The sequence below is a fragment of the Candida metapsilosis genome (genome assembly GCF_017655625.1).
Source record: "Candida metapsilosis strain BP57 chromosome Unknown scaffold1, whole genome shotgun sequence".
Classification (NCBI taxonomy): Eukaryota; Fungi; Ascomycota; class Pichiomycetes; order Serinales; family Debaryomycetaceae; genus Lodderomyces; species Lodderomyces metapsilosis.
In genome coordinates, this window is record NW_027138159.1 from 3,077,126 (window position 1) to 3,093,456 (window position 16,331).

Here is a 16,331-nt window from a genome sequence, read left to right on the forward strand (position 1 = left end):
ACATTTCCATTTTGTGCTGTCGGTGAGAAAATAAAATCTTTCTACAATAAGCCTATGTTGATAATTATCAGGCTGGCAAATTCTAAAACTTCAAAAAAAAGCACCTGATGCTTATCATAAACCCATTTAAAGTTAGCGGTCTTTATATTTTCTGCATATAGATCGTGGGAAAAAAAAAATGCGGGGCATGCATTTGAGGTTTTTTTTAATATCCAGGGGAAACCTCATCTGGAGAGTAGGCAGGGAAGTAATGAAGACATTGTCTTCTGTTGAATTTGATAGGTGGGTTTATGAGCAAGGTGGGGAAGAGATTTCTGATTTTCACAAGCGTTTTGATAACTCCGGTCGATCCCCTAGATATTAATCGACACAAATTGTCGTGAAATCCTAACTTTTTTCACTCCGAGGGATGTTTTATTGTTTCTACAGCGGAGTTAATTTTATTTTATTTAATTTTTATTTTACATTTTGCGGAGTAATGCGTTGAAAACAACGGACAAAAAATATGAAAAAAAAAAAAAAAAAAAACATCAGACATCGGACACAAAATAAATAAGCTTTTGTCAGTGTCGAATATTTCGGGAGTGGCTCTCAATGTCGCATTAAAGTTAAACACGACAGGGCAAGCGATTTAGCCGAAAACTCTTGTAAATGGGCTCTCGTAGAGGTTGAAAACACCAATAGGAAGCCATGACTTAGCTCAAGGATAAATTTAGAATAGAGGCTAACCCCGTATCCGTAGCGGCTCCACATGCAATTAAACTCCCTTTTCTCTCTCTCTCTCTCTTTCTCTCGGCTAAATGAATATGAATAAATTTTGTTTTCCTTACAAAACATGCAATAATCATGCATATATACCCGTTTAGTAAAAAAAATACAGCTGATTTCTGTTTTACCTGCAGCAACAAGTAATAGTACTAGAGAACCAATAATCTCTGCAAAATCAGCAGAGGTTTTGACACCTTCAAATCTCAATATAAATATCATCAAACATTTCCCCAGATTTTTGATTCCCTCAATTGAAGAATTTCTCCCTTTTTCTTTTTCATTCTTCTTCATCACTTACTATCATCACAGTTTTACTGTTATACATTTTCAATTCCCTTTACATAAATAGTTTTGAAAGCTACTTTTAACTTTATTGTTACACAAAAAACACAATTTATTTTTTTAACAGCCAACACCACGATACACACAATCCAAAAAATGTCTTACCCAATTACTACCAAGACTGTCAGTTTGAGCAAAGGTCCAGACCCAAAGTCATCTATTCAAGTTGAAAGAGATGCTCAAAAGTTCAACCCTCAAGCCATGCAATACTTCTTGGAAGGTTCCAAAGAAAGAGGTGAATTGGTTAAGTCCTTGATTCAACAAATGGAAAGAGACCCAATCTTGTTCACTGATGGTTCATACTATGACATAACCAAGACTCAACAAAGAGAAATCACTGTTGTCAAGATTAACAGAGTTTCCAGATACTTGGAAAGTGAATCAGTTGAAGTTTTCACGAAGAGGTTATCATTGATTGGTCTTTTTGATCCTCAAGTTTGTACTAGAATGATGGTTAACTTGGGTTTGTTCCTCAACAGTATCAAAGGAAATGGTACTGAAGAGCAATTGAAGTACTGGGCTTTCCAAAAGAAGACATCCCAACTTAATGGTATGTACGGTTGTTTCGGTATGACTGAATTGGCTCATGGTTCCAATGTTGCTGGTTGTGAAACTACTGCTACTTTTGACAGAGCCAGTGATGAATTTGTTATCAACACCCCACATATTGGTGCTACTAAATGGTGGATCGGAGGTGCTGCTCATTCATCCACACACACTGTTTGTTATGCCAGATTGATCGTTGATGGTAAAGACTACGGTGTCAAGACATTTATTGTTCCATTGAGAGATGCCAACCATGACTTGATGCCAGGTATTTCAGTAGGTGACATTGGTGCTAAGATGGGAAGAGAAGGTATTGACAATGGCTGGATTCAATTCTCACAAGTTAGAATTCCAAGATTCTTTATGTTGCAAAAATTCTGTAAAGTCTCAAGAGAAGGTGAAGTTACCTTGCCACCATTGGAACAATTGTCTTACTCAGCTTTAATTGGTGGAAGAGTTATGATTGTTATGGACTCATACAGAATGTTGGCTAGAGTTTCTACAATTGCTTTAAGATATGCCATTGGAAGAAGACAATTCAAAGGAGATAATGTTGACCAAGATGATGAGAACGCCTTGGAAACTCAATTGTTAGACTACCCATTGCATCAAAAGAGATTGCTCCCATACTTGGCTGCCGCTTATGTTGTTTCAACTGGTGCTTTGAAGATTGAAAAGGCCAGTGAGGATATCTTGGAATACTTGGACAAGGCAGTTGCAACAGGTAACCATGCTGGTATCATGAAGTCTATTGAGGACATGAAGTCATTGTTTGTTGACTCTGCTTCATTGAAGGCCACTTGTACTTGGTTGGGTTGTGAAGCTATTGATGAATGCAGACAAGCTTGTGGTGGTCATGGTTACTCAAACTACAATGGTTTCGGAAGAGCTTACAACGATTTTGCTGTTCAATGTTCATGGGAAGGTGACAACAATGTCTTGGCCATCAGCAGTGGTAAGCCAATTGTTAGACACATCATGGGTCTTGAAAAGGGAAAGACTGTCAAGGGTTCTTTAGATTTCTTAAACCAATGGAAGTCATACACTGGCTCTGGAGCTAGTAAAGTCATCTTGAACAATGGTAACGATATCACTGATGTTAAGAAGTTTATCAAGGCCTTAGAAGTTGCTATTATTAGAATGGCTTATGAAACCGCCAAGACTGCAAAGAAGGAAACTTTTGATTACGTTGGTGCTGAATTGGTTAGTCTTTCTAAGTTGAAGGCACACCACTACTTGTTGAGTGAATACGTTAGAAGAGTTGACACTTGTGGTGACTACAGCTTGAAACCATACTTGAACGACTTGGGTAAGTTGTATGCTGCTACCGTTGTCTTGGACAAGTATTCCGGTATCTTCTTGGCTTACAATGTTGTATCCACCACTGCCATCACTGACTTGGCCAAGAGTGTTATCCCAAGCTTGTGCAGACAAGTTAGACCAAATGTTGTTGGATTAACTGATTCATTCCAATTGTCCGATATGATGGTTAATGCTGCAATCGGTAACTACGATGGTGATATATATGAGAACTACTTCGATTTGGTTAAACAATTGAACCCACCAGCCAAGGATAAGGCACCATACTCAGCTGCTTTGGAAGCTATGTTGAATCGTCCAACAATTGACGAAAGAGAGAGGTTTGAAAAGACCATGGAAACTGGTGAAATCTTATCCAAGTAAACGTGATATGTATATGTATATGCCTTGATGGTTTTATGTCGTGATGTATAGTACTTTGTTTTAATGAAATATTCCTTTTTGATTTGAAGTAAAAATAATTTGCAACACTCTTTTTTTTGTGATTTCTGTCTGCAAGATTAATGTCGTAAAAGTGAAATACGTCAAAGGTGCAATGGATCACACAAGAAAGTGAGATGTAATAGAAAATGGGACACCATTGAACAATGGCTAGGTAAGACTTAGAGTTTTATAGTCGAAACTCAAGCATCGATGATAGAGTGTCAGCCAAAAAGGGGTCCCTGCAATAGTCTTTACAAACAATCACAAGCTATACGATATATTCAAGGACATAATCATGACCTGGTTTTTCAATGGGGGGACTAGTGCTAACATCAAGTTCAGTCGGCCCTAAATCAAAAGAAACTGTCAAGTATCCCCCAGTCTTTCTCTCCGCAATTCATATCATAATACAAAAAATTGTGTCCGTTGTTAAACAATAGATTAACTCTATCAACTGAAAAATTTTTATCCGCTGAAACTATAGCAAAAGGTAAATAACGCGTAAATGCTCTGAGTAAACATTGTGTGTCCATTGTGTGCAGCCTAAGTCCGTAAGATGCGTCTTTTGTTAATTCCTGGGCACGCACGACCTAGAGCTAAATCCACCCAGCCCAAAAAAAAATTTTCGCATGCTAATTTTATCATAGAAGCTAAGGGTGAATAGACACCTTCTTAACAGCTAGTAAGGACAGAAGCTGATTCAGACACCAAAACGCCCTCTCATAGGGTAGTAGCAAGAGCTTAGAGAGAGGTATATGGGATGGTGTATACGTAAGTTTGAAATGAGGTAGGTTGTATGTGGTAATAAAATACAAATCATGTGCATGTGTTAAAGAAAAAATCTGCTGACACATAACCTCGGTTTATATTTGCATGTGGTACATAAAGAAGTAGTAGTTTTAAATTAAAAGAGAAAGAGTCTTTTGTCTCTGATTCTGACTCTGTGTCTGTGTCTGTGTCTGTGTCTTCTATTTGTTTTTCGGGAGTTAATGCACGACGGGTACTTTTTTTTTATTTCTTTTTTTGCCTGTGAAAAATAAAATTAGTACTAAGTGACATATTCTTTTCCTCTATTTTCCCCCACAATATTCCAATCAGACACTAAAAAAATATTTTCAATATAAATATCATAAGTTATAACCCTTTTTAAATCTAACTTGCCTTTCTTTTTTTCTTAATCACAGGTTTACTGTTTTTTTTTATAACAAATATACTCATATAAATCATAAATCATAATGTCATTTCCATTCACTGCTAAAAACGTAAGTTTAAGCAAGGGCCCAGACCCAAAGACTTCAATCCAAGTTGAAAGAGATGCTCAAAAACTTAATCCTCAAGCCATGCAATACTTTTTGGAAGGTTCTAAAGAAAGAGCTGAGTTGATCAAGTCCTTAACTCAACAAATGGAAAGAGACCCAATCTTGTGGACTGATGGTTCATACTATGATATGGATAAAGAACAATTGAGAAAATTCACTGCTCTCAAGATTAACAGAGTTGCAAGATATTTGGAAGGTGACTCTATTGATGTATTCCAAAGAAGATTATCATTGATTGGTGTTTTCGACCCAGCTGTTGGTACTAGAATTGGTGTTAACTTGGGTTTATTCATCTCATGTATCAGAGGTAACGGTACTTATGATCAATTGAAATACTGGGCTTTGGACAAGTTCACTGCTCATATTAGAGGTATTTACGGTTGTTTCGGTATGACTGAGTTGGCTCACGGTTCTAACGTTATGGGTATTGAAACCACCGCCACTTTTGACAAGGCAAATGATGAATTTGTCATCAATACCCCACACATTGGTGCTACAAAATGGTGGATTGGAGGTGCTGCTCACTCCGCTACTCACTGTACCGTTTACGCTAGATTAATTGTTGATGATGAGGATTACGGTGTCAAGACCTTTGTCGTTCCATTGAGAGACTCAAACCACGACTTGATGCCAGGTGTCACTGTTGGTGATATTGGTGCCAAGATGGGAAGAGATGGTATTGATAATGGTTGGATCCAATTCTCTTCAGTTAGAATCCCAAGATTCTTTATGTTGCAAAAATTCTGTAAGGTTTCAAGAGAAGGTGAAGTCATTTTGCCACCATTGGAACAATTATCCTACTCTGCATTATTGGGAGGTAGAGTTATGATGGTCTTGGACTCATACAGAATGTTGGCTAGGGTTGCCACCATTGCTTTAAGATATGCTATTGGAAGAAGACAATTCAAGGGTGACAATGTTGACCCAGATGATGAAGAAGCTTTAGAAACCCAATTATTGGACTACCCATTACACCAAAAGAGATTATTCCCATACTTGGCTGCTGCCTACGTTGTTTCAGCTGGTGCTTTGAAGGTTGAAAGAACTATTGAAGAAACCTTATTGTTATTAGATGATGCCGTTGATGAAGGAGATGATGTTGGAATCATGAAGTCTATTGATGCTATGAAGTCATTATTCATTGATTCTGGTTCATTGAAGTCCACCTGTACTTGGTTGGCTGCTGAGGCTATTGACCAATGTAGACAGGCTTGTGGTGGTCATGGTTACTCAGGTTACAACGGTTTCGGAAGAGCCTACAACGATTGGGTTGTCCAATGTACTTGGGAAGGTGACAACAATGTCTTGGGTATTAACATTGGTAAGCCATTGGTTAAACACATCATTGCTATTGAAGATGATGGTAAGGTTGTTAAGGGATCTTCAGACTTCTTGAACCAATTGAAAGAATACACTGGCTCTGGAGCTAGTAAAGTTGTTTTGAACAATGCTAAAGACATTACTGACCTCAAGACTTTCATCAAGTCATTGGAAGTTGCTATCATCAGATTGAGTTATGAAACCGGTAAGACTGTTAGAAAAGAAAACTTTGATTTTGTTGGTGCTGAATTGGTTAACATTTCTAAATTGAAGGCACACCACTACTTGTTGAGCGAGTATGTTAGAAGAATCGATGAACACGATGATGCAAGCGTAAAACCATACTTGTACGACTTGGGTAGAGTATATGCTGCTACTGTTGTTTTGGACAGGTTTGCCGGTATCTACTTGACTTTCAACGTTGCTTCAACCAGCGCCATTACTGACTTGGCTAAGGTTGTCATTCCACAATTATGTAAACAAGTCAGACCAAATGTTGTTGGTTTGACTGACTCATTCCAAATGTCTGATATGATGATCAATGCTGCTATCGGTAGATACGATGGTGACATTTACGAAAACTACTTTGATTTGGTTAAGACCTTGAACCCACCAGCCAAGGATAAGGCACCATACTCAGCTGCTTTGGAAGCTATGTTGAACCGTCCAACAATCGATGAAAGAGAAAGATTCGAAAAGACTATTGAAGCTGGTGAAATCTTATCTAAGTAAATGCATAGCGTTGCTTGATGTATATTTGTGATGTATATTTTTTGGTTTTTTAATGAAATAAGTTATAATTAAACTGGCATTGTAGTAAAAACATTAAGCTCTTTCACACCAGAAAAGTGGATCTTTAGCGTCCCTTTTTGGTCTCCTTTGTGTCTGGTTAGAATCTACAAACCAAAGCGCTACAGCTTTAAAGCATTACTCACAAACGATCGAGAACACATATGTATAATCGGATCTTTCACATATTAGTGACGCAAACGCTTTCCATTTTGTGGCCACATATCGGTCATTATACATCAAGAGACAGGCGGGTTCGTAAAAATTAGTCTTTTTCCATCCGAGGAATCCTTCCGGTTTAGACTCGGTTATCAGGTTGAACTCTGTAGAAGCTTATTCTTTATATCCGTACTTGAAAATCATACGGGAATTATACTTGTGTTTAGGTGTCACAAGTTAGTCTTCAAAAATACGATATGATAAATTATTGTGCGTAATTAGACTTTCTCTACCTCCTCAATCAATAGGCGTCTATATAGCGTGTTCTATCCTCGGAAGTTAAAAAACTTTTTTTTTTTTTATTTTTTTTGATCTCCACTCATTATAGTATGCGCTATGCTAGATGTAAGATTTGCAGCAAGGGTTATGGTTACATTTCAGATAGCTGGGTTTATATTTATCAGGTACTTCATATGTGATCAAGCGGAGCTGACACGAGTTGTATAGGGCAAATTCCAGTATATGATTTTGCTGTGTATTGCAAAGATGTATTTTATTATTATATTTCAATCGGCTAAATTACGTTTTTTTCCCCCCACTTTCCACAATATGTAGCACTAAGTTCAATGAGAGAGAGAGAGAAGTTTGGAATATAAATATTCGACTTCTTCTCCCTATACTGGAAAAATATCCACTTCATTTCTTTTTATTGGATTACAGGTTCTCTTCATCATAGAACTAGACCGATTTACTTTCAACAACAGTGCCAAAAGTATAAAATAGTTCTTGCCACCGCTTTTTAACACACACATATAAATATAATGAGTTTTCCATTCACTGCTAAAAACGTAAGTTTGAGCAAAGGTCCAGACCCAAGGACCTCTATTCAAGTTGAAAGAGATGCTCAAAAAGTTAATCCTCAAGCTATGCAATACTTTTTGGAAGGTTCCAAAGAAAGAGCTGAGTTGATTAAATCATTAACTCAACAAATGGAAAGAGATCCAATCTTGTTCACTGATGGTTCATACTATGATTTGAATAAAGATCAATTGAGAGAGTTTACCGCTGCTAAAATCAACAGACTTTCTAGATATTTGGAAGGTGACTCTACTGAAGTCTTTAACATTAGATCGTCATTGATTGGTGTTATCGACCCAGCTGTTGGTACTAGAATTGGTATTAACTTGGGTTTGTTCCTTTCATGTATTAAAGGAAATGGTACTGCTGAGCAAGTGAAATACTGGGCTGTGGATAAGCATACAAACAAGATCAGAGGTATTTATGGTTGTTTTGGAATGACTGAATTGGCCCATGGTTCTAATGTTGCTGGTGTCGAAACTACTGCCACTTTCGACAGGGCAAATGATGAGTTTGTCATCAATACTCCACACATTGGTGCCACTAAATGGTGGATTGGTGGTGCTGCTCATTCCGCTACTCACTGTTCCGTTTACGCTAGATTAATTGTTGATGAGGAGGACTATGGTGTAAAGACTTTTGTCGTCCCATTGAGAGACTCAAACCACGACTTGATGCCAGGTGTCACTGTTGGTGACATTGGTGCTAAGATGGGAAGAGATGGTATTGATAACGGTTGGATCCAATTCTCCTCAGTCAGAATCCCAAGATTCTTTATGTTGCAAAAGTTTTGTAAGGTTTCTAGGGAAGGTAAGGTTGTCTTGCCACCATTGGAACAATTGTCTTATTCCGCTTTGTTGGGAGGAAGAGTCCTGATGGTTTTAGACTCTTATAGGATGTTGGCCAGAGTTTCCACCATTGCTTTAAGATACGCAATCGGTAGAAGACAATTCAAAGGTGACAATGTTGACCCAGATGATGAAGAAGCTTTGGAAACTCAATTATTGGATTACCCATTGCACCAACAAAGATTATTCCCATACTTGGCCGCTGCTTACGTTATATCAGCTGGTGCTTTGAAAGTCGAGAGAACTATTGAAGAGACTTTAGATGTATTAGACAAAGCAGTTGCCTCAAATGACCAAAAAGGTATCTTCAAGTCTATTGAAGGTATGAAGTCATTGTTCGTTGACTCTGGTTCATTGAAATCTACTGCTACTTGGTTAGCTGCTGAAGGTATTGACCAATGTAGACAAGCTTGTGGTGGGCATGGTTATTCTGCTTACAATGGGTTTGGAAGAGCCTACAACGATTGGGTCGTTCAATGTACTTGGGAAGGTGACAACAATGTCTTGGCTATGAACACAAGTAAGACATTAATTAAGAATATCCTTGCTCTTGAAGATAAAGGCAAGGCTGTGAAGGGATCTTTAGAGTTCTTGAACCAATTGAAAGAGTACACTGGTTCTGGAGCCAATAAAGTTGTTTTGAACAATGCTAAGGACATCACTGACATCAAGACTTTCATTAAAGCTTTAGAAGTTGCTATTATCAGATTAGGTTATGAAACCGCTAAGATTGTTAGAAAGGAGAAGTTTGATTTTGTTGGTGCTGAATTGGTCAATCTCTCCAAATTGAAAGCCCATCACTACCTGTTGACCGAGTATGTTAGAAGAATCGAAGAACACGATGATGCAAGCGTAAAACCATACTTGTATGACTTGGGTAGAGTATACGCTGCTACTGTTGTCTTGGATAAGTTTTCTGGTATCTTTTTAACTTTCGAAGTTGCATCCACAAGTGCAATCACCGATTTGGCTAAGTCTGTTATTCCAAACTTGTGTAAACAAATTAGACCAAATGTCGTTGGCTTGACTGATTCATTCCAAATGTCTGATATGATAATTAATGCTGCTATTGGTAAATACGATGGTGACATTTACGAAAACTACTTCGATTTGGTTAAACGTTTGAACCCACCAGCCAAGGATAAGGCACCATATTCTGCTGCTTTAGAAGCCATGTTGAATCGTCCAACAATCGATGAAAGAGAAAGATTCGAAAAGACTATTGAAACTGGCGAAATCTTATCTAAGTAAATGCATAGCTTTGCATGATGTATATTTATGATATATATATATATATATATATTGGTTTTTAATGAAATAAATTATAAGTTAACCAGTATTGAAAAAGTAGAAAGAGTAAGCGCTTGGGTCTATGATCCAAATGTTAGACTCTAGTAAAAGTACAAAGACGGTTTATTTAGTTCCTCGCTAACACCCGCTTGCAATTTACAGACAAAAGCACTACATCTTTGTTTACAAGGCACTTAAACTTGTTAATATCCGTGTAATATCGAGAAAATCTATCTATAGTCGATCTATAGTTAGATCTTCACCAATTAGTAACTCATCAGCCTTATCTTATACTTCATCAAAGCCTCTCCGTTCATAACCGGACAAAAAAAAAAAAAGTAAAACGCGGGTTTTAGCCGCGGAAATCAATAACAAATACAATCTTTAACTCCACATAATAATATGCAAAAGGTAAATTTTGCAGCAATAAAGGTTATCGTTATCAAACTCAGAGAACCGGCTCTAGTCCCAACGAATACATGTAGGGTTCTACTGTGATCAAATAGGGTTGCTATGGATTGAAGAAACGATTTTCATGTATGAGAATTGGTGTGCTGCGAAGAGATACAAAGTTAACAAATACGTTTTACCCCACTATCATGGAATATTTCCGTCATTATGATGACAGAACTTAAGGTATAAATATCCAACTTCTTTCAACTGAAAAACCATCCACTTTATTCTGTTTCGGAGCTTGCTTCATCATAAAACTTGACCGATTGACTTTGCCAAAGTATCAAAAAAATCTGCAACCACATTTTCAATACACACATATAGTTCATTATGAGTATCCCAATTACTGCCAAGAATGTCAGTTTGAGCAAAGGTCCAGATCCAAAGACTTCTATTCAAACCGAGAGGGTAGCTCAAAAGATTAACCCTCAAGCGATGCAATATTTCTTGGAAGGATCCAAGCAAAGGGCTGAATTGATTCAAACTTTGATTCAACAAATGGAAAGAGATCCAATCTTGCGTGTTGATGGCTCTCATTACGATATGAGTAAAGAACAGTTGAGAGAGGTTACCGCTAAGAGAATCGACAGGCTTGCTAGGTACATTGAAGGAGATTCTCTTGATCAATTTGAAAGAAGAATGTCATTACTTGGTGCTTTTGAACCCGGGGTGGGAACGAGACTTATGGTCAATTTGATTTTGTTCTGTAAATGTATCAAAGGAAACGGTACTGATGAACAAGTCAAGTACTGGACTGTTGATAAGCACACAAATCACGTGAGAGGCATTTTTGGTTGTTTCGGTATGACTGAGTTGGCTCATGGTTCTAATGTTGCTGGTCTCGAGACTACTGCCACTTTTGACAAAGCAAATGATGAATTTGTCATCAACACGCCACACGTGGGTGCCACAAAATGGTGGATTGGAGGTGCTGCTCACTCCGCTACTCACTGTACCGTATATGCAAGATTGATCGTTGATGGTAAAGATTATGGTGTCAAAACATTTATTGTTCCATTAAGAGATTCAAACCATGACTTGATGCCGGGTGTTACTGTCGGTGATATTGGTGCCAAGATGGGAAGAGATGGTATTGATAATGGTTGGATTCAATTTTCATCAGTCAGGATCCCAAGATTCTTTATGTTGCAAAAGTTTTGTAAAGTCTCAAGAGAAGGTGAAGTTGTTTTACCACCATTGGAACAATTATCCTACTCAGCATTATTAGGAGGTAGAGTTATGATGGTTTTGGATTCTTACAGAATGTTGGCTAGAGTTTCTACAATTGCTTTAAGATACGCAATCGGCAGAAGACAATTCAAGGGTGACAATGTTGACCCAGATGATGAAGAAGCTTTGGAAACTCAATTATTGGATTACCCATTGCATCAACAGAGATTATTCCCTTACTTGGCTGCCGCTTACGTTATATCAGCAGGTGCCTTGAAAGTCGAAAGAACCATTGAAGAGACTTTAGATGTATTAGACAAAGCAGTTGCCTCTAATGACCAAAAAGGTATCTTCAAGTCTATTGAAGGTATGAAGTCATTGTTTGTTGACTCTGGTTCATTGAAATCTACCGCTACTTGGTTAGCTGCTGAAGGTATTGACCAATGTAGACAAGCATGTGGTGGACATGGTTATTCTGCTTACAATGGGTTTGGAAGAGCTTACAACGACTGGGTTGTCCAATGTACTTGGGAAGGTGATAACAATGTCTTGGCAATGAACACAAGTAAGACATTAATTAAGCATATCCTTGCTCTTGAAGATAAAGGCAAGGCCGTGAAGGGATCTTTGCACTTCTTGAACCAATTGAAAGAGTACACTGGCTCTGGAGCTAGTAAAGTTGTTTTAGATAATGCTAAGGACATCACTGATCTCAGCAAGTTTATCAAGGCATTGGAAGTTGCAATCATTAGATTATCTTATGAGACCGCCAAAATTGTTCGAAAAGAAAAATTTGACTTCGTTGGTGCTGAATTGGTCAATCTTTCCAAATTGAAAGCACACCATTATGTCTTGGGTGAATACATTAAAAGAGTCGATTCTCACGATGATGAAAGCTTGAAACCATACTTGTACGATTTGGGTAGAGTATATGCTGCCACTATTGTCTTGGAAAAGTTTTCTGGTATCTTCTTGACTTTCAATGTCGCTTCCACCAGCGCCATTACTGACTTGGCAAAGATTGCCATTCCACAATTATGTAAAAAGATCAGACCAAATGTCGTTGGCTTGACTGATTCATTCCAAATGTCTGATATGATGATCAATGCTGCAATCGGTAACTACGATGGTGATATATATGAGAACTACTTCGATTTGGTTAAACGTTTGAACCCACCAGCCAAGGATAAGGCACCATATTCTGCTGCTTTGGAAGCCATGTTGAATCGTCCAACAATCGATGAAAGAGAAAGATTCGAAAAGACTATTGAAACTGGCGAAATCTTATCCAAGTAAATACAGAATACTGGTTGATGTTAGTAATAAAATAAGCTAGAGAAGTAAGTTGAAAGTGTAGAAGTTATCCAATGTGTTGAACTCTTCTATGGTACTATGTTTGCATGGTGGATAAGCGTGCTTCCCTTTCGTCTATGTATGCTCGCAGCTTATGCGCTTCATCATGTACCATATGCAAAGCCTCCGCCCTATACCCCCCATGCTTTTTTCCGTGCGGAATTAAAAAGTTCTCCACACAAACCATACACTGTAATGCAAGATATAATTTTCTTGCAGCAAGAGTCAAAGGTTACGCCCAGTCAACTATGTTTACGTTTGAAAAGTGCGTGGAAGCTTTGCTTGTTAACAAGTGGGTTTGCCAGTGACTTAATGACTAGCGATAGTGAGAGATTCGCTCTCTTGCAAAGACGTGTTCCTAGATTTTGTCCGAAAAGTGACCAGTTTTTCTTCTCTCTACCCTCGGGTATTTTTCCGTAAATTGATGAATGGAAGTATAAATATCCATCTATTTACAGATGAAAAAAAGCATTCATTTCATTCCTTTGGGGTTTATCTACTGTTTCACTTCTTTGTTCATCGAAAACTAGTTCCATTTAGCTTCAGCTACATTAAAAGATTGGAACGATAACTACTTGCACATTCTCACTTTGAAGAATATTAAACATCTTGCAACCACTTTTCAAACTACATAGATATCATCATGTTTTTCCCGATTACAGAAAAGAACGTCAGTTTGAGTCAAGGCCCAGACCCAAAGACTTCTATTCAAACCGAAAGAAATGTTCAGAAGTTTGATCCTCAAGCTATGAACTACTTTTTGGAGGGTTCCAGAGAAAGATCCGAATTACTCAAATCGTTAACTCAACAAATGGAAAGAGACCCAATCTTGTTCACTGATGGTTCATACTACGACTTGACCAAAGATCAATTGAGAGAATTTACCGCTACTAAAATTAACAGACTTTCTAGATATTTGGAAGGTGAGTCTATCGAAGTTTTCAATAAAAGAATGTCATTAGTTAGTATTTTCGATACTGGTTTGAGTACTAGAATCTTTGTTAATTTGGGTTTGTTCCTCTCATGTATTAAAGGAAATGGTACTGCCGAGCAATTGAAATACTGGTCTGAGGATAAGCACACAAACAAGATCAAAGGTATTTATGGTTGTTTCGCTATGACTGAATTGGCTCATGGTTCTAATGTTGCTGGTCTCGAGACTACTGCCACTTTTGACAAAGCAAATGATGAATTTGTCATCAACACGCCACACATTGGTGCTACAAAATGGTGGATTGGAGGTGCTGCCCACTCCGCTACTCATTGTACCGTTTTTGCTAGATTGATTGTTGATGGCAAGGACTATGGTGTAAAGACTTTTGTCGTTCCATTGAGAGACTCAAACCATGATTTGATGCCAGGTGTCACTGTAGGTGACATTGGTGCCAAAATGGGGAGAGATGGTGTCGATAACGGCTGGATCCAATTCTCCTCAGTCAGAATCCCAAGATTCTTTATGTTGCAAAAATTCTGTAAGGTTTCAAGGGAAGGTGAGGTTGTTTTACCACCATTGGAACAGTTATCCTACTTAGCATTAATGGGAGGTAGAGTGGTGATGGTCTTAGACTCTTATAGGATGTTGGCTAGAGTTTCCACAATTGCTTTAAGATATGCTATTGGTAGAAGACAATTCAAAGGAGACAACGTTGATCCAGATGATGAAGAAGCTTTAGAAACTCAATTGTTAGACTATCCGTTGCATCAACAAAGATTATTCCCATACTTGGCTGCAGCTTATGTATTCTCAGCCGGTGCTTTGAGGATTGAAAAGACTATTGGGGAAACCACGTCATTTTTAGACAAAGCAGTTCAATCTAATGACCAGGCGGGTATTATGAAGTCTATTGTTGCCATGAAGTCATTGTTCGTTGACTCTGGTTCATTGAAGTCTACTGCTACTTGGCTTGCAGCTGAAGGTATTGATCAGTGCAGACAAGCTTGTGGTGGGCATGGATACTCCTCTTACAATGGTTTCGGAAAAGCTTATAATGATTGGGTTGTTCAATGTACTTGGGAAGGTGACAATAATGTCTTGGCTATGAATATTAGCAGGTCATTGATCAAACATGTTCTTGCTCTTGAAGATAGTGGAAAGGCTGTGCAGGGATCTTCAGATTTCTTGAACCGAGTAAAAGAATATACTGGATCAGGTGCCAACAAAGTTATTTTGGATAATGCGAATGATATTACTGACCTCAGCAGGTTTATCAAGGCATTGGAAGTTGCAATCATCAGGTTATCTCATGAGACCGCCAAAATTGTTCGAAAAGAAAAATTTGACTTCGTTGGTGCTGAATTGGTCAATCTTTCCAAATTGAAAGCACACCATTATGTCTTGGGTGAATACATTAAAAGAGTCGATTCTCACGATGATGAAAGCTTGAAACCATACTTGTACGATTTGGGTAGAGTATATGCTGCCACTATTGTCTTGGAAAAGTTTTCTGGTATCTTCTTGACTTTCAATGTCGCTTCCACCAGCGCCATTACTGACTTGGCAAAGATTGCCATTCCACAATTATGTAAAAAGATCAGACCAAATGTCGTTGGCTTGACTGATTCATTCCAAATGTCTGATATGATGATCAATGCTGCAATCGGTAACTACGATGGTGATATATATGAGAACTACTTCGATTTGGTTAAACAATTGAACCCACCAGCCAAGGATAAGGCACCATACTCAGCTGCTTTGGAAGCTATGTTGAATCGTCCAACAATTGACGAAAGAGAGAGGTTTGAAAAGACTATTGAAACTGGTAAAATCTTATCCAAGTAGAAGTATAGCAAAGAATGATGGGTTTTGGCTTTAATAAGATCAGTTAAAAGTAACAGGTATTGTGGAAGTAAAAAAATGAGCTAAACTCTGTGAAGCTACTATTTACGTGGTATGGGATTAGCGGTCTCTGTTGATTTTGTTCTCCGTAATTTGGTATCCATAGACTTCTATTTATTCTGCCAACTAAGTCCTTGTTAGAAGCTTTGCCGCACTAATGACAAGTGAGAATACTTATGTATACGCTGATCATTACAAAAAACGGTGCTGCGTAGTCTAAAGACCCCGCATTTTGTGCATATGTTTGAGATCTCGGAAGTTATTGCCGACATGAAAAGCTTAATTCAATATTTTTACTCCACATCAAACAAATGACTTTAAAATGATGGCAACGGCAGTTATGACTGGATTTAGATCTAACGGTGCATTAAAGCTCTGTTTACGAGCGACGGGGTGTCGTTCATGTCATCGTTGTCATCATAATTAAACGATCAACAACACTAACAGACTTTGTTTTCCTTCAAGAACAGGTTGCCTGTCCAACATGGCTACCATTTGATTTACCCCTCTCCGCTCGGGTAGTTTCCGAAAACGTTT

The 16,331-nt window shown here is 38.1% G+C and overlaps 5 protein-coding genes across 5 annotated transcripts; all 5 read left to right on the forward strand. All coding sequences in view use genetic code 12, as the record gives it.

The window, feature by feature from the left end:
- Positions 1-1,206: 1,206 nt before the first annotated feature.
- Positions 1,207-3,339, forward strand: I9W82_001357 (POX1; the record flags this gene model as incomplete). Its single annotated transcript, XM_067690093.1, has 1 exon — positions 1,207-3,339. One exon carries the CDS (start codon positions 1,207-1,209, stop codon positions 3,337-3,339), a length of 2,133 nt encoding a protein of 710 aa, XP_067551378.1.
- Positions 3,340-4,634: 1,295 nt separating this feature from the next.
- On the forward strand, positions 4,635-6,770 carry I9W82_001358 (POX1; the record flags this gene model as incomplete). Its single annotated transcript, XM_067690094.1, has 1 exon — positions 4,635-6,770. One exon carries the CDS (start codon positions 4,635-4,637, stop codon positions 6,768-6,770), a length of 2,136 nt encoding a protein of 711 aa, XP_067551379.1.
- Positions 6,771-7,807: 1,037 nt separating this feature from the next.
- On the forward strand, positions 7,808-9,943 carry I9W82_001359 (POX1; the record flags this gene model as incomplete). The annotated part of the gene is made up of 1 exon (XM_067690095.1): positions 7,808-9,943. The coding sequence occupies one exon, from the start codon at positions 7,808-7,810 to the stop codon at positions 9,941-9,943; it is 2,136 nt and encodes a 711-aa protein (XP_067551380.1).
- An 822-nt stretch (positions 9,944-10,765) lies between these two features.
- On the forward strand, positions 10,766-12,901 carry I9W82_001360 (POX1; the record flags this gene model as incomplete). Its single annotated transcript, XM_067690097.1, has 1 exon — positions 10,766-12,901. The coding sequence occupies one exon, from the start codon at positions 10,766-10,768 to the stop codon at positions 12,899-12,901; it is 2,136 nt and encodes a 711-aa protein (XP_067551381.1).
- A 700-nt stretch (positions 12,902-13,601) lies between these two features.
- I9W82_001361 (POX1) lies at positions 13,602-15,737 on the forward strand (the record flags this gene model as incomplete). Its single annotated transcript, XM_067690098.1, has 1 exon — positions 13,602-15,737. The coding sequence occupies one exon, from the start codon at positions 13,602-13,604 to the stop codon at positions 15,735-15,737; it is 2,136 nt and encodes a 711-aa protein (XP_067551382.1).
- Between the last annotated feature and the right edge of the window lie 594 nt (positions 15,738-16,331).